This window comes from Capricornis sumatraensis, chromosome 9, assembly GCF_032405125.1.
Source record: "Capricornis sumatraensis isolate serow.1 chromosome 9, serow.2, whole genome shotgun sequence".
In the NCBI taxonomy this organism is placed as follows: Eukaryota; Metazoa; Chordata; class Mammalia; order Artiodactyla; family Bovidae; genus Capricornis; species Capricornis sumatraensis.
The window spans coordinates 67484309-67508793 of record NC_091077.1 but is presented as its reverse complement, the minus strand read 5'-3'; the positions used below and the strand labels follow the sequence as shown (position 1 = coordinate 67508793).

At 39.2% G+C, this 24485-nt stretch overlaps 1 protein-coding gene across 1 annotated transcript in view; it reads right to left on the bottom strand.

Moving 5' to 3' along the window:
* Window positions 1-24485, bottom strand: part of SGCD (sarcoglycan delta) — a 434054-nt gene that overhangs the window by 99156 nt on the left and 310413 nt on the right. The window contains exon 6 of the mRNA XM_068980722.1: window positions 6385-6457. Within this exon, the coding sequence (XP_068836823.1) occupies window positions 6385-6457 (73 nt within the window). The remainder of the gene's footprint in view (window positions 1-6384; window positions 6458-24485) is intronic.

The following is a 24485-nucleotide window of genomic DNA, read 5'->3' as shown; positions in this document are numbered from 1 at the left end:
AGGTATCCGCCTGCCAATGCAGGGGGCTCAGGTTTGATCCCTGGTCTGGGAAGATTCCACATGCTGCGGTGCAACTGAGTCCGGTGCCACACTAAGCCCACACCATGAGCCCGCAAGTCACAGTCACTCAAGCCCGTGTGCCGAGAGCCTGCGGTCCACAGGAGAAAAGTCCCACAGTAAGTATGGAAGGAAAAGCAGTGAAAACTCTAGCAGAGAGGAAGCTCCCACTCCTGTGGCTGAGAGTTGAGAGCTTATCGGAAGAAATGTCAGAGGCCTAAAATCTGCCTCTTATTTACAAACAAACAAAAACAACAGACCAAACCAAACAAAAACTCTCCAACAGCCAAGAAAGGGGTTTGAGGAAACAAACGTTATCCCAACAGAAAAGGTATCTAAAATAGTTCAATTTTTTTTTCATTTGATTGGCTGGGGAGCTGGGAAGCACTGGATGGATATTTCAGTTTTAGTTGTTTATCTGAGAAGTCAATCTAAGTACAAATAAAGCTGAGAGCTTTTAATTCAGTTTGTTTCCCAATAACAAGACCAAGAAAATCTGGGTATAGAATGTTATTTTTAAAGAAGAGAACAAAAATTCTCATTAGAAACATTCCAATTGAACTGCAGTGGAAGTTCTAAAGATGCACTAACTCACATCTCCACAAATAAAATTTCTGTTAAAGTCCTTTGTGTGTATTCTCAATCTATAAGACATTTGGGTGACTGGATCCTTTTAAAAAATCTTATATAAAATAAGATTATATGGATACAATGTAAATTTCATGATCATGATCTTCTTACTGCTTCTAATTGCAAAATTCAGACTCAAATTGAAGAAAGTAGGGAAAACCTCTGGGCCATTCACGTATGATGTAAATCAAATCCCTTGTGATTATACAGTGGAAATGACAAATAGATTCAAGGGGTTAGATCTGAGAGACAGAGTGCCTGAAGAACTATGGACAGAGGTTTGTAACACTGTACAGGAGGTGGTGATCAAAACCATCCTGAAGAAAAAGAAACGCAAGAAGGAAAAATGCTTTTCTGAAGAGGCCTTATGAACAGATGAGAAAAGAAGAGAAGCTAAAGGCAAAGGAGAAACGGAAAGATATACCCAACTGAATATAGAGTTTCAAAGAATAGCAAGAAGAGACAGAGAGCCTTCTTAACTGAACAATGCAAAGAAATGGAGGAAAACAACAGAATGGGAAAGTCTAGAGATCTCTTAAAGAAAGTTGGAGATATCAAGGGAATATTTCATGAAAAGATGCGCACAATAAAAGACAGAAGTGGCAAGGACCTAACAGAAGAAGAAATTAAGAAGTGGCAAGAATACACAGAACTGGTCAAAAAAGTGCTAATGATCAGGATAACCATGATGGTGTGATCACTCACCTAGAGCCAGACATCCTGGAGTGTGAAATCAAGGGGCCTTAGGAACCAGTACTACAAACAAAGCTAGTGGAGTTGATGGGATTCTAGCTGTTTCAAATCCTAAAAGATGATGCTGTGAAGGGCTGAACTCAATATGCCAGCAAGTTTGGAAAACTCAGCAGTGGCCACAGGACTGGAAAAGGTCAGTTTTCATTCCAATCCCAAAGAAAGGCAATACGAAAGAATGTTCAAACTACCACACAATTGCACTCATTTCACATGTTAGCAAGGTAATGCTCAAAATAGTTCAAGGCTTCATCAGTATGTGAACTGAGAACTTCCAGATGTATAAGCCAGATTTAGAAAAGGCATAGGAACCAGAGATCAAAATGCCAATGTCTGTAGGCTCATAGAAAAAGCAAGAGAATTTCAGAAAAAAAATCTACTTCTGCTTCTGTGACTATGCTAAAACCTTTGATTGTGTGGATCACAAGAAACTGTGGAAAATTCTTAAAGAGAAGGGAATACTAGACAACATCGCCTGGCTCCTGAGAAACCTGTATGCAGGTTAAGAAGCAACAGTTAGAACTGGACATAGAACAACAAACTGGTTCAAAATTGGGAAAGGAGTACATTAAGGCTGTATGCTGTCACTCTGCTTATTTAATTTATATGCAGAGTACATCGTGCAAAATGCCAGACTTGATGAATCACAAGCTGGAATCAAGATTGCCAGGAGAAATATCAATAACCTCAGATATGCAGATGATACTACCCTAATGGCAGAAAGCAAAGAGGAACTAAAGAGCCTCTTGATGAAGGTGATAGAGAAAGGAAAAAAGCTGGTTTAAAACACTTTATCATAAAACTAAGAACACGGCATCTGATCCAATCACTATGGCAAATAGATGGAGGGAAAAAATGCAAACAGTGGCAGATTTAATTTTCTTGGGCTCCAAAATCACTGTGCATGGTGACTGCACCCATGTGAAATGAAAAGACACTTGCTCACTGGACAAAAAGCTATGACAAATGTAGATAGCTTATTAAAAAGCAGAGACATCACTTTGCCCACAAAGTCCCTTTAGTCAAAGCTATAGTTTTTCTAGTAATCATGTTCATATGTGAGAGTTGATCCACAAAGAAAGCTGAGCACTGAAGAACTGATGCTTTTGAACTATGGTGCAGGAGAAGACTCTTGAGAGTCCTTTGAACTGCAAGGAGATAAAACCAGTCAATCCTAAAGGAAATCAACTCTAAATATTCATTGGAAGGACTGATGCTGAAGCTCCAATACTTTGGCCACTCATTGGGAAAGACCCTGAGGCTGGAAAAGATTGAGGGCAGAAGGAGAAGGAGGTGACAGAGGATGAGATGGTTGGATGGCATCACCGACTCAATGGACATGAGTCTGAGCAAATTCCAGGATATAGTGAAGGACAGGGAAGCCTGGTGTGCTGCGGTCCATGAGGTCACAGTCAGGCATGATTTAGTGACTGAACAAGGTAACAATATTAATTTCATAGCTGTGACAAATTTATCATGAGTATGTTAGATGTTAACATTAGAGGACTATCACGTGAAGGATGCATGTGAATTGAATCATTTCCATGAATTTTGCAACTCTTCTTTAAATTTAAAGCTATGGCATTGAAACATGTATACTATCATGTAAGAATCGAATCGCCAGTCTATGTCTGATGCAGGATACAGCATGCTTGGGGCTGGTGCACGGGGATGACCCAGAGAGATGTTATGGGGAGGGAGGTGGGAGAGGGGTTCATGTTTGGGAATGCATGTATACCCGTTGTGGATTCACGTCAATGTATGGCAAAACCAATACAGTATTGTAAAGTAAAATAAAGTAAAAATAAAAAATAAAAAAAATAAAAATAAATAAATAAAGAATAAGATGCTTGGTCTTACTCTTCCTTAGTCTTGTCTATAAAAGGAATAAATATTTATGTTTTACAATATTACTTAAACATAAATTTGGTGTAATTGAAAAAAAAAATAAAAGAAAAGAAAAATAATGTAAAGCGATTAGACATTTGAAGCAAGAAGTAACCTAGCTTTTTAGGGACAACAGAGTTCTAAAATTAGCTCAAGGCCACATTGCAGGCTTGCAGTAGGTACCTGACTCTCAGCTCAGGGCTCTTTCCCCTCTATCCAGCTGCCACTAAGGAGTGACTGTTTCTGCTTCACCTGAAGAGTTCACAGTGTGACCTGCTGGCACAAGTCCAGGGAACTCCCTTAGATCACTCTACTTTTCTATAACCAGAAAACACACCAGTGGTAGGTCAGTAAAACTGACCCAACTTTAAAGCCAGAGTCCAGAAGACTTAGTTAGCCAGTTCATTACCTATTTACTCAATATCCAAAGTCAATGCCAGTCAATAACTGGGAGTAAAAATGCAGCACCATTAGATGGAAAATGTGAAACATTCACAGACACACTGGTCTGGGCTAATCTATCTGATTATTCTTTCAACTGGTCAGAGGTTCTGCCACAAAGTGTCATTTAAAAAAAAAAAAAAAAAAACTTCCAGAAGGACAGAGGGGCCAAGTGATCACATTCTAGCCTCCTGATTTAGTTCAAGCTATTTCGCATCAACACAATCTAAACAGGGGCAAAAAAAAAAAAAAAAAAAAAGACCAGTTTTAGGGATACATAGTAAAGAAGTCTGTTTATGCTTCCTATAACAAAATGTTATTTCTAGCCACTATAGAATATGCTTATCATTTTAGAATGAAAGATGACAAGCAACAATGTCCTGAAAATTGTTATTTCATTGCACTAAACTTATATTTACTTGTAAATTTTAGAGGTTTAATCTTTTTAAGTCAAATTTCAAGGTTTCCAGAGGTTGTGTGCAGAGGACAGGAAGTTCATCCTCATCTTCGTAGGAGCAAACACTCTGTCCTCAGTTCTTCAGGATATGGATCTCTACAGTGGGCTGATGCTAGATAGAGTTGTCTTTTAGTTGTTTGGTATGATTGTGTTTGTTATTAACTATAGAAGGTTTATTTTTCTGTTTAAAGCAAAATGAGCCTAAATCCCTATTTCTTAAGTCTTCCAGTAATAGTTTGTTGCATAGAAAAAAGTCTGTATGATATTTAGAGTTCAGCTTCTTTTAGACAGCACTTATGTTTGGGCTGATCACTGCAAATTAGTCACTAGTTGTATAAAAAACAAACAGACAAAAATTCGAACCCCTCCTCAAATAAAACTCCCTGCTCCTAAAGAGGACTGTGAAGAAAAGGGAACTGGGCCACACATTAGTTTGGTTGAAAGAGTTCTTACATTATAGCCACAAGGATTCTGTCCATTTTCAGAGAATGAGCTCCCTCAGAATTATAAAATGCAGGGTTTTGGGGGTGCATTTGCTTAAAAGATTCTAGCTTTAGCACATTAATATGAAACACAGGATCTCATCAACACAGAGTCAGGTAACTTCTGGCCTCTAGAAGCCCTGCTGAAAAGTTATTCCAGTAAAATGTAAAACGTTGCAGTGTGGTGTATAATTTAAAAAATACAGCCCATAGTACATGAGATTTTGCTAAGAAAAGGTTCGCACTCCCTACCAATTATTCTCTTCCATTGGCCTGATTTATTTCCCTATATTCATAAAGACTTACAGGCTTGGCAAGAATGCTATGGTTTTGTAACGAGGTGATATATTCTCCACTTACTGAAGATGTATTTTTGTTTCAGGAAACACCTGCTCCAACGTGGCTGCTGCTGTTTTAGCAAAATAGAGATCTTGGGATTGGATGTCAAAGAGAAGATCGGACTTGTGCAACACAGATACATTTACTTATAGTTGATGTCTTTAGGAAAGAGTTATTCAGGGCTCTTTATGGTGATTTATGACTGGTCTTAATTAGAAGAAATATGAGAAATGAAGAAAGCTGATATTCACTGAATTCTTCATGGCTATAAGTCCATGGGGCTGGAGAAGACTTTTGAGAGTTCCTTGGACAACAAAGATATCAAACTAGTCAATCCTAAAGGAAATCTACCCTCAATACTCATTGGAAGGACTGTTGCTGAAGCGGAAGCTCTAATAAATCGGCCACGTGATGCAAAGAGCTGACTCATTGGAAAAGACCCTGATAATGGGAAAGGTTGAAGGCAAAAGGAGAAAGGGGCAGCAGAGGATTATATGGTGAGATAGCATCACTGACTCAATGGACATGAATCTTGGCAAACTGTGGGAGTTAGAGGAGGACAGAGGAGCCTGGCATTCCACAGTCCATGAGGTCACAAAAAGTCAGACACAACTTTGTGACTACATAACAACTTAAGTACACAGTGAAAATTAAAGTTATATTTGTATCACCATACCATTTTATATGCGTTTCTTTAGGAGGGCTGGGGGTAGCTCTTTGGTGGTAGGCATGGTTTTTAGGTTATAGCTCTCTCTCTCTCTTTGTCCATCTGTATGTCTATCGTTCTTTTTGTTTTCCATAGTTGTTTTCCATAAGTACATGGCACTGCAGAGCCCTTTTCTGCTAAAAGCAGCATACTTATGAATATCTGATTAACACCAGTATATGGAAAATCCACAGAACCTAGTCCTAGCACCAAATCATTCCAGAAAATAGCTTGTGTTATATACATATATATATAAAGAAAAAAAGTATTGTATTTACTATTCAGCTTCTTTTAAACACCACACTTTTTTGGGCTGATTAGCACCAATTACTGACTAGTTCTCTAATATGAGAGGATTAGCGTATCAGAAAATACATCATGAAATAAGCATAGCAAATGAATGAATCTTAAATCTTATTACAAGACTGGCAACCTCTTCCTTCAAACTCTCAACCTTAAGTACTCAGAAAAAATTTTCTCTTGGTTGTAACTTATCTTCACATCCTTTATAACCTCTCCCAGTTTATATACTCATGACACTATGACATCATAGGTATTTAAAATGGATCATCAATCAGTTATACAGAGAGAGCAAATAGCCACTTAATCAATGCAAACCATAGTCAGAAGTTTACCTTAGTTCCTTGAAGGGATCTGCCCTGACATTAGGTGTCTCTATAGATTTAGGGAACACTGTGCCCTCTGCTCCTGCAAACGAAAGAAAAAAGCAAACAGAGGTTGGAGTGTTGGATGGGTCAGCACAATGAGTGGAGTTAAATGCGGTGAATCCTTTATACAAACCAATACACACGTATCTGCCACTGGCTCTAGGGCACGTCTCTGTGCTAGGAGAGCATTGAATCAACTCATGCAAACAGTCTTTGAAAAAACTAGTAACTTCTTTTGAATGTGTTCTTGCTGAGATCAGAGTAAGGTCATGAGGCAAATACCATGTCAACTTGTAAAAAAAAAGATGCCTAGAAATGGCACGGTCTGAATCTTGTCTCTCATAAAATATTAACAGTTGTCCAGCTGACAGTGTTTTGAAAACCAGCAACTGGAACTCTGTTACTGCAGCACAGGGCACAAATCACTTAACACATGTAACATCTAAGCAGTGGGTTAGATGGTGGAGAATACTGTAAGACTATAAGGTATTTGCCTAATGAAAATTAAGCCAATATTTTTCAGCAAATCAAGTTCTACACTATTATCTTGAAATCTTAAACAAAAGAGAAGAACACTATGAGATCATTTAAAGTTCAGCACTTTTACAATTTGAGTATTAATATTGATTCCCAACCCAATCTAGACATTCAGCTCTTGATTTTGCCATGAGCTTTTATCTTTACAATTTGTCAACACCAGTTGAATCTTTCCATCCATAAAGACTGTGATTATCTGATTTGTCTACTCTCAAAGTGTCTTCAAATCATTTAAGCCTCAGTTTATCACAGACAATTGCAATGGATATTTGTTTTACAATTAAACTTAGGCAGTATCCTGTACTCTGAAGTAAAGGTGTTTACTTTTATACGTTCAGTGTATTTCTTTGATGCTGTAAGAAGGGGTGAAATAATATCTTGCATTCACGTGTGAATTTTAGGAATCCTCTTGCACTGTTATAATGTGTAGAAATCCTCCATTAACCACTATTATTCTAAATCCAGGTTTATTCTGACACATACTAATGAGTCTACGAAAATGAATTGATTTCCTGGCTTTTGTAGCAACTATGGAAACATTTATTTGATAGGTGTAGCAGACCACAAGCAAAATAAAAATTTTTTTCTTCCATAATACTATATATGGTCATTAAAATAATATTCTGGTGACTATTATTATTAGTAAGATTAATAACATTATTCTGTGAATAATAACTATCATCCTCAGCTAACATTTTTGAGTAACTATCACATTGCTAGATACTATCATATATATATATATATGTATGTATATATATATATATAATTTATTCACTACAACAAGCCCATAAAATTGACAGTTCCAAGTGTCATAGGGGCACTTCATGTGGGGACATTTAAGATCTTTCACTGTCCATAGACATTTTTACTTACTAAGATCCCAAATCACATCATTTCAAATATATCAAAATGTACCCACAGCCCCATTAAATTTAATTTTTGGTATAAATTTTCATAAGAATGTTCAGTTTTATTAGGTATATATTATTTATTTTGCTCCTGTGATTGAAGCTTTATTGTGTTCTTAATAACTGTGATGCTTAATTTTATGTGTCAACTTGACCAGATCAAAGATGTCCAGATATTTGACTAAATATTATTTATGGATGTGTCTGTGAGGGAATTTCCAGATGTGATTAGGAGTAGCAGTTGAATAGGTGGGCCGAGTAAAGTAGTCTGCCCTCTGCAATATGGGTAGGCATCATCCTATCAGATGAGGGTCCGAATACAACAAACTGGAAGATGGAAGTGTTCAGCCCTTCCTGCCTGACCCTGTGAGCTGGAACACTGATCTGCTGTCAGCGATCCTGGTTCTCAGACCTTCAGACCTAGACTGGAATTGACACCACTGACATCCCTAGTATTCAGGCATTTAGACTCAGACTAAACCATCCCACTGGCCTTCCTCAAGTCTCCCATTTAACAGACTCTGACTGTGGGACTTCTCAACCTCTGTAAGTGTGAGCTGATTTCTTACAAGTCTCTTTCTCTATGCAGACCCTATTGGTTCCGTTTCTCTTAAGAACTCTGACTGATGCTGTGACTGAATAAGAATGGGGTAGATTACAAATTACAATGTAGCTTTTGTTACATATGTGTTATATTTGATTTTACAGAATATCCATTTTAAATTTCCAACATTTTTGGGATCTATTGAGGGGCGCTGTGAAGGCTGCCAAGTAGATAAAACAGGCTTGCAGAACAGGACAGTGACTGACACATGAGAAGGTGGCTCTGGGGTGTCTGAAACCCAAGACCATGCCCTCAGCCACCTCTCAGCACCATCTCGCCTGTCACTGAACAACTCTCATCTGCTGGTACTGCAGTTATCAGGGACTTCCCTTTGACATTCTTAGAGATGCTTAGTTCTTAATCATTTGAACTCTATTTAAAAATGTTTATATTTCTATGTAATATATGTAATTTAAAGGAACAATTATATGTCTCAATAAGAAGAGAATTATTTATTTATTATCTATACTCTCTAGTCTCAGCTCAAATCTCTTTTTCCTCTACCAAGAATTCCATGAAAGCTGCAACAGAAAGAGTATTACCTATTTCCAAATCAGCCATCATTGTCTGACACACTCCCCTGGCAATGAACACAGCCCATGGACAGCTTTCATCATTCAAATTTTTACTAGAATGCTGTGAACACTCATGTTTCACCTCTTTCTCATGCCCATCATTTTATAAGACCTTTGAAGCCAAAGAAGATCTATTTTGCAACTTCTGCAACTGTGCCAAGTACACACACATAGTATAGCATAGACTTATTCCGACCAGTAATCCCAAAACAAAGAATGGCAAGCTCTTATGAACAATGAACCTCAAAAGCTTGGGCCAATTTTATATCCCATCCAGACTTTGTGCTGACCCTATTTACTTGTCAAGTACAGTAACAAAACTTCATCTGCCACTTTACTTCTTACATCTTGCTGGACTAGGCTCAAGAAGGAATTCCTCTATGGTAGCTGGGGGAACTGAGCTCTGCCACCCTTCTAAATATACGTATGTAGTGTGACAATAGTGCACCCAGTACATTACAGATGCTCATTCTCTGTGTTTGTGGAAAGAAACAACATGGTCTCCTTTGAACAGCTGAGCTTGGTCCTCAGCTCGCTGACCTGCAGTCGCATCCGCTGCACTCCTAGCTAGGAACATGTCTCGCTCTGTGTCATATCCTCGCCATCTAGCACAGTGCAGGTGCTCAACAAATACTTGTAAGATGGCCACAGCACTCATGAGGTACTGAGCACACATTATTCGGGGCCTACCTTGGAGACATCTCATTTCTTCAACTAGACTAAGCTCAGTGTGGGCAGGGGCAAGGTCCAATAGAGAATACAGGCAGAGTTGACTTTAGATTTCCAAGCCTTCTACTGGATTCATTTCAGTAAGTACTGCCACTTCTATAAGAGAACTAGTTTACTGCTCTAAAACTCCTCATGTCTCACATATTAAATGAATGTTCACAATCACGACCCAATGCATTTTAACTATACCTCTAAAATAAGAGTATGCTTATAAAGGAATGCTATTTGGGTTAAACATAAATATTTCTTTAAAGTAAAATACAATCTAAAGGCTTGCATTTTCTTTCACAGACCAAGAAACTTGCTTATCCTGTAGATAAGAGAGCTGGGGCTAAAGGCATGTTTAGCTCCTGGTCCTATGGCCAGTGAGTGCTAGAGCTGGGCTTCACATCTGGGCATCTGACTAAAGAACTCACGTTTAGCCATGGTGCCCTAGAGTCTTGTTTTCTCAGTGCCAGTCAATGTGGTACTCGCTGAAGGCAAGCCAGCAAAACCCAGAGGGGCTGAGCTCTGATAGGTGGAGAAGATGGGTGACTGATAGGCTCTGATGTGGATCAAAGTCAAGGGCATGACACTCAAGCTCCTTCAGCTTCCACTGTCCACCCAGATGCCCTTTGATTTTGTTTTTGCTGGACTTCAGCCACAGGGGTCCATATGTCCTATATGCACTGGAGGAAGGACTCACGCGTATGATTTTCCAGGGGGAGGTAACAAAATCTCTCACTAGCTAAGTAACCTTGGACATAAATCTCACTGATGCTAAGTTTTCTTCTCTGAAAAGAAGGGATACTGATATACCCTCATCTCCCAGGGATCTTGGGACACTAAATGAGATTTCTGGTCTATAGCAATCATCAGATGACAGCTAATAAAATAATACTACTCTTATGAAAATGTCCATGAACCCTATTCTTTCCTCCTCTTATCTGGGTCCTCTATGACTCTTAAAAATGAAAATTTAAAGCATGTACTAAAACCTAGAAACAATTGCAACTGTCTTCATTTGATTATCAAAAAAAACCCCTGGGAAATGAGGACTATTAATTTCTGCTATTATGAAGGTACAATGGGAGATTCAGAGATGTCAAGAAATTTTCCTAGGTCACACATGAGGAGGGAGAGCCAGGATTTGAATTCCAGCATTTCAGCTCTGAAACTAATGCCCTTGACGTACTGTAGACCCTCATTCAGCAGATTAAGTAACTCTCTACTTGCTCATCTTTTACGAAACATGAAAAAACACCCATGTTTATAGCCTCAAGTAACACCTGCTAAATTCCTTAACACTTGTCTTCTAAAAATAATTCCCATGTACAATGAAATAACACATTTCCAAAAGACCATTTCTTTCCAAGTCCTATCCAATTTCTTGTTTTCACACCATTTTTCACTTTCCCAATCTGCAGAGTGGACAATCATCCATCAGGAGGAATTTCCCCATCCCACTCTCTAGCCATTCTTAGATAATAAAGTATTATCAATTTTATTACTTCAAAAAGATTTCTATTAAAGCCATACCCACTGATTCCTTCTTTGACACAATATAATTTACTGACAATAAATGTTCATAAACAGTTTGAGTGAAAAATCCATAAAGTCATTTCAGTTTTATTTTAAGTTCCATTTAATATCCCTCAAAAATGATTTCATCAATGTGTTTCCATTAGCTGGTTCTCTGCCCAATAACTTAATTCCACACAATCAATCAGGAACTTATAGGGCATGTGACAGGATCTTTCTAAAGTGTTTTGAATCATCAAAAGATCAGCTCAATGGCTCTTTTTTCCTACTAGCACAGGTAGGGGGTAAACTCACCAAAAAAAAAGTCTCTAATGCACTTTGTTGCCATAGTAACAAAAAAGCCAGCTTCCCTTCTCTGGAAAGTATACTTAAGTTCAGAGCCCAGTTTAGTCATGCTTTTCCCTCAAAGTGTTCTGTGTGTCAAGAGACCTGAAATCCATTCCCATCTCTGTAATGCTGGGAAAATCCCACAACCCTCTGTGGCCCTTGATTTCCTTCACCATAAAATGAAGGGTGGGATGAGAAGTGTCAGAGCTAAACTGCTTTCTCCCCAAATTGAAAATTTTTTAAGGTAACAATCTAATCTAAACAGAAGACTGTCTTTAGTCACCTTCCTTTCCTACCAGGAAAACAGCAACCCTGGGAGAGTGCGTGTGTGCGCGTGCGTGCGTGCGTGCGTGCGTGCGTGCGTGCGTGTGTGTGTGTGCGTGTGCTCAGTCATGTGTGACTCTTTGCCACCCTGTGGACGGTAGCCTGTCAGGCTCCTCTGTCCATGGCATTCTCAAGGCAAGAATACTGGAGTGGGCTGCCATTCCCTTCGCCAGGGGATCTTCCCAGCCCAGTGATCAAATCCAGTCTCTTCTGTCTCCTGCATTGGCAGGTGGATTCTTTACCAGTGTGCCCAGCCCTGGAATGGAATACCAAAGAGAAATGCTAAAAATATCTCAGTATTTAAGGAAAAAGGAACATCAAAGGAGAGAGACATTTGTCCAATTTAAACTGTAATTAATTAGTAGAAATAATCACCAGAAAATAGATTGTAAGAGATAAATGATAGAGAGCAAAATTTATTGTAGATGAGACTAACCAAAATAAAAACCTGGTTTGTAACTCTTTATTGATCTAGAGCAACTCCAATTTTATAAAAATAATAAACATTAAAGTGCCTAAATCTGTACATGTTGAAAACAGTCATGGATTAAATACTAGAAGAAAAATTTAGACTGCAGAAAATTGGACTTGAGAGAACATGAGACACAAAAGAAAAAATTGCAGTGATAGAAGACGTAATTAGTAACTTTGGAGATCAAGAAACATAGGAAAAGGACTACTGTTACAGGCATCGAGTTCAAGAAAAACTTTTAAGATGGGCAGACATGGTTTATGAATACTGTTTAGAAAACTGATGAAGGAATTAAATAAGCTTAATGGGTTTGCTCTCCTAAATTTCTTCTTGATATACATTCTCTAATATGGACATAATTATGATTAATGCTTTTGTATTAATGAAAATAGACTGAAAATCATCTTTTTGTTAAAACCATGGAGCTGAAATGTTCAACAGGTTCCATATATGAGTTAAAATATCTGATGATCACTGTTTGAAGTCAAACTGTCCTAAGTTTTCCAATTCCTGTTGCTTGGATAGATATATCCTGATTGACAGTCCTTAATAATAGCCATATTTTACCTGATAAGATAAAGTTCTATTTTTATACCAATACTAGATTATAAAACAGAAAGAATGTCAGTCCAAAAAATGGTGATAAGAAAATAGGAGAAAGGAGAAATGATGATGTGATTTCTTGAAATAACTGAGAACTGGGAAACCAAAGATCTGATTTTCCATAAGCTTATAGCTGATCTTTGGCAATTTATGCTTAGGTGTTGTTTTCCCATTTGTTATACAAAGTAGGGGTGGTGACTGGATGAGGCCACCTCCCGTCCTGGTAGTTTACAAACCTCCAGATAATGAACCCAATGGCCCAGAGGGGCAGGGAAGGTAGGCTTGATAAGCCCAAACTTAAATATATTTAACAAATATTTATTGAGCAGGGCACTGTAGAGGTGAACTAGAGAGACATGGAGCTTATAGACCAATAGAATGTAGTATATTCCAGGAGGATACAATGGTGAGTTTAAAGATCAGTAATTAAATAATCTCAGAAATAAAATATACTAGTAACAAATGTTGATAAAAGACTTGAAAGGAAAATCAAACATGTCTTTGAAAGTAAAGAACCTGGAGCCACACGTTGGTCTGGCAGGTATGTTTCCCTGTAAAGGGGAAGTTTTGCTGATATTTAAGTGTTTAGTAATGACCTAGTCAAGAGAGGGAAAAGATTACACAAACATGGCAGGGTGGGGAAGCTGAGGTCAGTAAGGAAGATTGGTGTGGCCAGACCATATTTATCACCAGTGAGCAGTGTGGAATGACATTGGAGAGACAGGTGGCCCAGGTAATAAAAAATCATGGTGAAGGTATATATATGTATGTATGTGTATGTATAATATATATTTTAAAATATATAAATATACATAAATTTTATATATTATATACATACATATATATATATATATACATATATATGTATGGCCACATGATATGGTGGACAAATATATATGAAATGAGGATGTCTCAAGGTGAAAATATTAAGCAGACCTGATCAAGTTGGCATTTTTCAGATTGTGGTGGCAGCATGTTATGGTCGGCATATTTGTGTCCCCCTAATGGCATCCGGTCCCATCACTTCATGGCAAAGAGATGGGGAAACAGTGGAAACAGTGTCAGACTTTATTTTTGGGGACTCCAAAATCACTGCAGATGGTGACTGCAGCCATGAAATTAAAAGACGCTTACTCCTTGGAAGAAAAGTTATGACCAACCTAGATAGTATATTCAAAAGCAGAGACATTACTTTGCCAACAAAGGTCCGTCTAGTCAAGGCTATGGTTTTTCCAGTGGTCATGTATGGATGTGAGAGTTGGACTGTGAAGAAGGCTGAGTGCCGAAGAATTGATGCTTTTGAACTGTGGTGTTGGAGAAGACTCTTGAGAGTCCCTTGGACTGCAGGGAGATCCAACCAGTCCATTCTGAAGGAGATCAGCCCTGGGATTTCTTTGGAAGGAATGATGCTAAAGCTGAAACTCAGTACTTTGACCACCTCATGCGAAGAGTTGACTCATTGGAAAAGACCCTGATGCTGGGAGGGATTGGGGGCAGGGGGAGAAGGGGATGACAGAGGATAAGATGGCTGGATGGCATCATGGACTCGATGGACGTGAGTTTGAGTGAACTCAGGGAGTTGGTGATGGAGAGGGAGGCCTGGCGTGCTGCAATTCATGGGTTCGCAAAGAGTCGGACACGACTGAGTGACTGAACTGAACTGAACTGAAAAGTCACATGCTCCAACTGTAACCCTCACCAGAACTCATCCATGCTGGTGCCCTGGTTTCAGACTTCCCAGCCTCCAGAACAGTGAGAAATAAATGCCTTGCTGTTTAAGCCACCCAGTCTCTGGTATCCGTGATAGCAGCCTGAGTTGTCTGAGACACTGTATCGTGGAAAAGACACTTGTGGAGGGCAAAGGTATATGAGGCAAAGCAGGGCAGACATGATAACAGGCTGCACTAAAGAACTGGCAGTCAGGTGGAGAAGTGTGGATGAGTTAGGAGATATGTTGAGAGGAAAACCAATGGGATCTGGTGAGGTGCTGGATAAAAGGGAGACAGCAGATGGCCACAGGGCCCAATGCAACAGCTGAAATTGTGGTCAAAGCCAAGTGATTAATACCCAAAGCCAGCTGTGCTCAAGGCAACCTCACAGTTTTCCAATAAAATCTAGCTTCTTTGACATTTTTTATTTTAACTGCAATTGAAATTGCCTTCACTCAATAACAGAAGTTGCTCTGCATCCAACTGTATTTTTCCTGTGGAGGTACAGGTAACATGACAAAGAAAAATTTAAGTCTCTTATAGAGCTTATAAGCATTAGAAGAAAACTATGAATAATGTAATAATTCTTTGAATAATGAACATTGTCTTCTGTGAAAGATAATTTTCTGGTTACTCTAATGTTTTAGCTGAACACATGATCATATGTCTCCTATTTCTTAAAATCTTCCTAAAATACACGAGATAATGGTTTTTGCCTCTGTAAGTCCAGGCTCATGACATGGTTACACTTTGATACTTAAATCTATAATGTCTTAGTGAGATCCATTTTTCCTAAAAACCAATCTTCTCTACAGCATATTACCCAAGGTATGTATAAGAGAGTGAATTGTGGGAGAAATGATCACAGGAAATTCCTTAGAATTTTCCACAGAAACATTGCTTTTGTATTTAGTTCCTATCATGAAGGTTTGCCTTTCTCTTAATAGTATTATTATTCAGTGAAAAATGCTTTTCAAGGAGTGAGTTGGATTATGTTTAATCAACAGTTTAAAGTGAATCAAGTAATGAATGAGACTGTAGAGTTTTCACAAATTTCAGGATTAACCATTGAATGAGGCTGTCAATTTCTGAAAGCCGCCCCACACATGAGCAACAGACAGATAGATGCAAGGCAGTAACTTTGAGTGAAAAAAGTCACTTGAAGTAATAACTTAATCCCATTGTATCTCCCTGGATGCTGGTGGCATTTAATAAACTGCTCACATAAAACATTTGTGGTCATTACAAGTTGTTTCTAGGATATGCACCAAATACATTATTTTTAGGAATCAGGACAGATTTGCCTAACCTAAAAGTACAGATGATTAATTCACTCAACAAATATTTATAGGGGGCCTACTCCATAAATGGGTTGGTGGGGAAAACAGATTCAGACTTTCTTCTTTATGGGATCAAAAATACAATATCTATAGCCACTCTAAGCATTGCAATATTTGTTGTCTATAAATAGTAAACAATTATGTACGATGTGTATGGCACAATGCTAAAGCAATATTCACTGTGAAGCTTTGATCTCTGCCCTTTTATGCAGTACTATTATAGTTAGAAAGATATTCAAGAACAAATTTAAATTGAGTTTTCATAAAAATTCGTATAAACCATGCACTCTCAATGTGGGTAAAGTAGTTACCAATGTGGGTAAAGTAGTTCCCAAAATACAAAATTTGGTCTTGGAGCCAAAATGAATCTTAATTCATTCAAGAATAAAGTACAAATATACATAAATAGATATACATTATCTATTATACTATAATTTCATTGGAGGGGTATAATTAGGGGAATAAAGAACTGAAATGATTGCTTAGAAGAGGAATATCAGAAAAAAGGGTGAAGAACTTTTAAGCCCACTGCTGAGATCTACTGCTCAGAAAAAAAATCACGGAAATAGTCCTTTGAAAATATTAAGTCTCGTTGGCAATGCAACTGGTCACCAAAGACTTCTGATGGAGATGTACAATGAGATGAATGTTGTTTTTATGCCTGCTAACACAGCATCCATTTTGTTGCCCATGGAACAAGGAATAATTTCGACTTTCAAGTCTTATCTATCTTAAGATTATAGCTGCCAGAGAGGGTGATTCCTCTGATGGATCTGAGCAAAATAAATTTAAAAATTGTGGAAAGAATTCACCATTTTAAATGCCATTAAGAACATTCATGGGAAGAGATCAAAATATCAGTTTTAACAGGAATTTGAAGAAACTGATTCTAACTCTCATGGATGACTTTGAAGTGCTCAAGACTTCATTGGAGGCAGTAACTGCAGATGTAAAAGAAAAAACAGTAAGAAAACTAGAATTGGAACCTGGAATATGTGACTGAATTACTGCAACCTCATGACAAAATGTTTAATGGATGAGGAGTTGCTTCTTATAGATGAACAAAGAAAGTTTCTTTTCTTCTTTTGTTGGCCTTGCCCATGTGGCATTCAGGATCTTAGTTCCCTAACCAGAGATCGAACTTGCACCCCTCACAATGGAAGCAGAGTCTTAACTACTGGATGGCCAGGGAAGTTCCAGAAAGTAGTTTCTTGAGATGAGATTTGTTCCCAGTAAAGAGGTTGTGAAGATTATTCAGATGGTAACATAGGACTTAGACTATTACATAAATTTATTTAATAAAGCAGTGGCAGGTTTTTAGAGTACTGATTCCAATTTTTGAATAAGTTTTACTGTGGCTAAAATGCTATTGAACAGCGTTGTGTGCTACAAAGAAATCCTTCATAAAAGGAAGAGTCAATCACTGGGGCAAACTTCATTGTTAAGAAATTACTATAGCCACCCCAGCATTCAGCAACCACCACCCTGATCAGTCAGAAGCCACTGACACGGAGGCAAGCCTCTCCACCAGCAAAAAGATCATGACTCAATGAAGGCTCAGATGATGGTGAGTGTCTTTTTCCTTGGCAATAAAGTATTTTTAAATTAAGGTATGTATACTTTTTAATATAAGGCTATTGCACACTTAACAGATAAACATAATTTAGTGCAAACATAACTTTTATATGCACTGGGAAGCCAAAAGATTTGTGTGACTAGCTTGTGAGATTCTCTTTATTGTGGTGGTCTAGAACCAAACCCATATCTTCAAGGTAAGCCTGTATACTCTATAGAAGGCATTATAGGGGGTCAAGAACAAAAGCACAACAATCAGTTGGATGACTATTTCAGTAGGCCAGGTGAGAAATGATGATGGCCTACACTTAAGAACTCACAGTGAAAAATGGAAAGGGTGAAATGTGAGAGCAAGTGGAGAATTGAAAGAACATAGTGATATGAGAGATGAATGAGTGACAGATGTCTACGTTTTGGTAGGGGGAAGCATAGTTTGATTTTGGCTCTGTTGAAAGTATCTATGGAGTTCCCAGATTAAGATGTCTTTGCAGTCAGCTGTTACAGCACAAGGTATGTTTTTCAAGGCGGAGTTCTAAACCACTGGGATATAAACTTAAAATCAATATGATACAGGAGATCATGAAAACCAAGGGAATAGATGAAATTAATCAAGAAATGGTTACAATAATTCAACAGATGGCAAGGTCAGAATTTTAATGGATTCTAACATTTAACGTTTGGGTATGGGAAGATAAGCCATCAAAGGAAACAAAGTAACTGGCCAGAGAAATAGAAATGGGGTAACACAGGAAGTCAAGAGTGACAAGTATTCCAAGAAGGTGGGAGAAGTTACCTATATGCTTAATTGGCACTTAGAGGTAAGAGGAATTACAGTGTCCATGGAATTGAACATCATTTACATCATATGAGACATTCTATGAAGAGCCTGAGGTGAACTCTTGTGGGTAGAAGAGTAAGTTGGAAGAGAAGAAGTGGCTATAACAAGAGTTCCTACTTTGTGACAAGAAAATTATAGTAAGACAGTGGAGCATTAAATATTGGATATTAGATATTAAGACGCAGCTCTGAACTGATGGTTAGTAACCAAAATTGATAGGGGCCTAATCCCCTGGAGAAGGGAATGATTATCCACTCCTGTATTCTTGCATGGGGAATTCCATGGACAGAGGAGCCTGGTGGGCCCTAGTCCACGGGGTCACAAAGAGTCAGACACAACTGAGCGACTAACACGTTCACTTTTCCACTTTCAGGTCTGTTTTATGGCACAGGCACCCCACTCCAGTTCTCTTGCCTGGAAAATCCCATGGACGGAGGAGCCTGGTGGGCTGCAGTCCATGGTGTCACGAAGAGTCAGACACAACTGAGCGACTTCACTTTCACTTTTCACTTTCAGGCATTGGAGAAGGAAATGGCAACCCACTCCAGTGTTCTTGCCTGGAGAATCCCAGGGACGGGGGAGCCTGGTGGGCTGCCATCTATGGGGTGGCACCGAGTCGGACACGACTGAAGCGACTTAGCAGCAGCAGCGAGGGGAATTTTCTCAATTGCTTTGATGTGAGCAAGCAGAATGGGGATATTTGGGTTCATCTAGGTTGGAGATTTTAACAGGCATGCACATTGAAAGTAGAATGTAACAAGTTCAGGACTGCACAGGAAGACTGTGAAGAGGAATATGACACTGGGTAACTCATTTAGCTTCTTCTAGCCTCAGTTTCCAGCTTTGAGGAACAAGGATAATACTACTTCTCTCATAAAGCTATTGTGAGGATCTAAAACATGTATTAGAGAATTGTCCTCTAATATATACATATATATATTCTCTCTCTAAATATATAGTGCTATGTGAGCCTAGTATATTAAAGTGCTCAAAACAACATGGGGGGCATTTACATCATATGAGACATTCTATGAAGAGCCTGAGGTGAACTCTTGTGGGTAGAGGAGTAAGTTGGAAGAGAAGTGGCTATAACAAGAGTTCCTACTTTGTGACAAGAAAATTATAATAAGACAGTTGAGCATTAAATATTGGATATTAGATATTAAGATGCAGCTCTGAACTGATGGTTAGTAACCAAAATTGATAGGGGCCTAATTCCCTGGCGAAGGGAATGATTATCCACTCCTGTATTCTTACATGTATTAGAGTAGTTGATATTGATGAAAACAAGAGGCCAGAATGACCAGAAAACACTGAATAATTTGAATCATAATAACAGAGAAGAATGAGATGTGTTTCCTTTCAAGTATTCTAGCAGTGTAACTGAACAAACCATACCATCAAGGTGAACACTTTAAATAATTGTGTAGAATGTGAAACTACGGAGCAATTTAAGATTCATGTATAAAAAATATTCTGGTAAGATATGAAGAGACAAGTAGTTTAATTAAACAAACTCTACTCCAGAAACCAACAGACCAGAACTCATGCTTGGCGTATCATTAAGCCAAAATTGGAAAAACTAAAAGGGAGCATTCAAGCAGCAAGCAACCTCATTTCAGTTTCTCATGACTACATTATTGTTGATAGTAAATAAAACCACACAATGAAACACATAACTTCAACGCACTGGCTTTGTATTGCATTGATGGAACACCGGAATAAGGCAACCTCAGAGTCAGGACAGTATATGAATATCAGAGTACCTGCAACAGATGTTCAGCATGAAAAGCAGAGATGGGAGTGACAGAGGCTCCTTGGCTCTCAGAAATAATACAGTATGTGTCCCATGAATGGGATGAATGTGGGATTCCACTCACAGCTGCCTCCGGGTCTCTGTGGGGCAGGTGTCCGGAGTCAGGCCACCAGTGCAGAGAGAAAGGGAGAGACGGATATGAAATGTGTGACCAGCTAGGAAAAGCCTGCCCTTCTACTTGGGAGTAGGGTGAGAAGGGAGCCCTGAAAACACTGCTTCCTCTGAGTCTTAGTTCTCTAGTGTCTCTCACAGTGTGAGAGCAATTGTGACTCCAAGAGGCAATGGAGGCTGGTGAGACCTAAGAGAACGACATGCGCGCGATTTTAAGGGCTTCCCGGTCATTGAAAGAGTAGAGGAACCCTTTGTTCCTGTGGCCAAGCAGGCTGGAGGTGATGCTTTCCTATGGAGAAGGAAATTGAAACACTAATTGAGGACCACAAAGAAACACTGCCTAAAAAATAATTGGAGAAACTTATAAAGACGTTTTCAGGTGTTGAAGAAGATAATGACTTGAAAAGTGAAACCACCGAGTTGAAATCATAATGAAAGTGCTGAATGTCTGAAAGTATTAAAACACTTGAATGATTAAATATCAGAATACAACATATAATGAAGGCCTCAAAATCAACAGATTTTACAGGTGACTTAAATGGTAATATTTTCTGTGTGACTTTTACCTTATCCACTGAATTTATCCCTAATATGGCCAGCATGTTACTTTACCAACACCTGTTTTTCCCTGACAACAAAAATACTAGTATTTCATGGTAGCAAAATGCTCAGCTAAATAATCACTTTCTCAGACTCATCTGAAGCAAGGGGTGGCCATGTCATGATTTTATCGAATGAGACATAGGTAGAAGTCTATAGAATGAGGCACTGGGCAAGCTTTTACTGTCCTAATAGGAAGGTACAAAATGTTGCTGGTTCCATTCTTCTGCTTACCTGAACATCAACATAATATCTGGAGTGGTCTCATCTTCCTACCATGAGACAAAGACCGATAGGATTTCAGATATGTTGTGTCAGACGACTAAGTTAAGTTAGTTAAGTCGTGTCAGTCGTGTCCGACTCTGTGTGACCCCACAGACAGAAGCCCACCAGGCTCCCCCGTCCCTGGGATTCTCCAGGCAAGAACACTGGAGTGGGTTGCTATTTCCTTCTCCAATGCATGACAGTGAAAAGTAAAAGTGAAGTCGCTCAGTCGTGTCTGACTCTTAGCGACCCCATGGACTGTAGCCTACGAGGCTCCTCCGTCCATGGGATTTACCAGCAACGGTCTGCTATCAGACTTCTTAAGGGAGAAAAACAAGTGCCTACTTATTATTTGTTTGAGTCACCTTACAAGAATCCTGTTGTTCTTCTCTTCCTAAGGTTCACTACCATTTTACTTGAGATGGAGCAGAGAGAAGAAAATTGACCCTTTAAAAGGCAGACTCTTTACCTACATTTCTATTTTGTTTTCCTACACACCAAATGACCAAAAGTTGGAAACCACTGTTACTGAACCTTCCTACTACACGGAAGTATCAGATTGCTGGGTGGGGTTGTGTTTTCCCACTCGCTTGCCTTTGCTCATGTTGTTCTCAGCCAGAAAGTACCTCTCTCTCTTTTTCAGTGTATCACATCCTTTAAGGCCTAGCTCCAGTGCCATCTCCATAGTGAAACTTTCCCAGGTCCTCTCTGCTATCACTAACTGCAGCTTCTTTTGTGCCTCCAAAGTACACAACTAATATCTAGGGTGCTGCTCCTTTTCCTCTGTCTTGTGAGATGGTTTGCTGAATGTGTTTTCCCTTCATAACAGTGTAAGCTACTTAAAGTCAAGAACCACACTGTGGGGGTCTCTGTGCTTTTCTAGACAAGCAGCTACCAGCAAACTTAAATGCTTTGGATTTAATTTCACTTAAGCAGGGAAAGTTACAGAGTGAAAAAGAAGCTTCTAGAGGGGAGAGGCATGAACTGGTCAGTATCAGCTACACTGTACTGTGACAGCCTTACAGTTTTTTTGTCCAGGAAAGCAAATGGTTACATGGTCTCAGTGGGACAGCTGGATACCAACGCTGTAAGAACTATCTCTTGTAACCTCTTCAATTGACTACTTTCAGTACAGCTTCCCAGAGCCCACCTGTAGCAGGCTTCTTGTCTGATTTACACCCTTTAATGAGTTCCTGTTTCCTTCAGCCGGAAGCCCAGCTCTTTAACATGATGTGACCAGGCATGCTCCATCTCTTTAGCTTTGTCTGTGGCTTGATACCTTTTTTAAACTACTGATTTCTGTTCACTATCCCCATATTTTTGTCTTCCCTCCATTCCAAACATAAAGTTAGGCCCTTTGCATAGTTTTGCTGTTTCTTTCCACAAAGTAAAATGCGTTTTTTGTAGTGGACTACCCAGGTGGCGCTAGTGGTAAAGAATCTGTCTGCCAATGCAGGAGACTTAAGAGATGGAGGTTGGATCAATGGGTCAGGAGGATCCCCTGGAAAAGGAAATGGCAACCCACTCCAGTATTCTTGCCTGGAGAATCCCATGGACAGAGAAGCCCGGCAGGCTACAGTCCATAGGGTCGCATAGAGTGGGACACGACTAAAGCAACTTAGCACAGCATGGCACATTCTTTGCGGAATATAGCTTTATGAGTTGTAACCCATAGAGTCCTGTATGAACCACCAAATGCAAATACAGTACAATCTCTTCACTCTAAACCCCTTTGAGCTCCCTTTTTGGAGTCAATTTTCTTTCAAGTCCTAAGTACTGGCTCCCACTGTTCTTGGACCTCGTAGTGTTACCTTTTCTAGAATGTCATACAAATGCAGTCATTCAGCAGAGAGTGTGAGGTTTGACTTTAACTTAGCAAAATGCTTTTGAGTTTCATGATGGAAGGTTTTCAATGGATTAAAGGCAGAGCTGCCTTGAAATAGTGACACAGACGTAGAGAACAGATATGTGGGCACAGTGGGGGAAGGGGAGGGTGGGGTGAATTGAGAGAGTGGCACTGACATGTACACACTTCCATATGTAAACCAGACAGCTAGTGGGGGGTGTTGTATAGCACAGGGGGCTCAGCCTGGTGCTCTGTGGTGCCCTAGAGGGCTGGGATGGGGCATAGGAGTGCGGTTCAGGAGGAAGGGGATATATATATATATGTGTGTGTATGTGTGTGTGTATAATTATGGGTATTTCACTTTGTTGTAAGCAGAAACTAACACAATATTGTAAAGCAATTATACCCCAAAAAACTGACACAAAAGTAAATAATAAAATTGATTAAATATTGAAAAAAAAAAAAAGAGGCAGAGCTGTCTTCAGTCATCAGCTAATCCTGTTCCTTCTAAAGGCCTAAACTTAGTGAGATAGTGTGCTGATTATCCTATAGGTGAAGGGGAAGGAGAGGAGTACTTTTGAAGGAAGCCAAAGGGAGAGGTGAATTTTGCCCTTGGTTTATAAGAACCAAGAGATCTAAGATCCTTTGAAGTCAAGAGTCACCCCTAGGGAAGTGACAGATTCTCAGAAGGGACAGCAGTGTCACGCTCCTCAGCAGTGTCATGAAGGCAGGCCTCCCTGCACAGCGGCCCAGAGCATCAGCAAAGATTCCTTAACTCTGTACGGCATGAAAGTTGAGAGTTGACATACTTTCATTGACCACACAGGCCAGCAAAATGAAAATATCAGATGTGATCTTAATCGACCAAAAATTAGTATGCTTGTTCATATTTCTTGATGCCACATATTCTTTCCCATTCCTGAGCAACCCAGTAATGATCGGGATGAAACTTCATACCAGACCATCATAGGAGTTAAGAGTCACGTTTAGAGAATAAAAGTCATATCAAGTGCTGACATCTATTAAGTGCTTATTATTTGCCAGGCATTTCTCCAAGTACTTCACTTGGAGTAACTCATTCAATTTTCACGGTACCTCTATGAGGTACACAATATCATGTTCCAATTTTTAGATGACAAAAGTGAGGGGCAGAAGGGAATCACAGAGGGTGAGTGTGGCAACCAGAATCTGAACTCAGGCAAATGTGGCTGCAGAGCCCAGGTTCTTAACTCCTTGCTGAACCTGTTATTCCTTCCATTATGAGTTTGAGAATTAAGCGTCATACTCCCCACATATCCTCCTCCAGACACAGACCACCCCAGAGTAGTAATGTCCAGTTATGCACATTCTACTCACAACCACTTCTTAG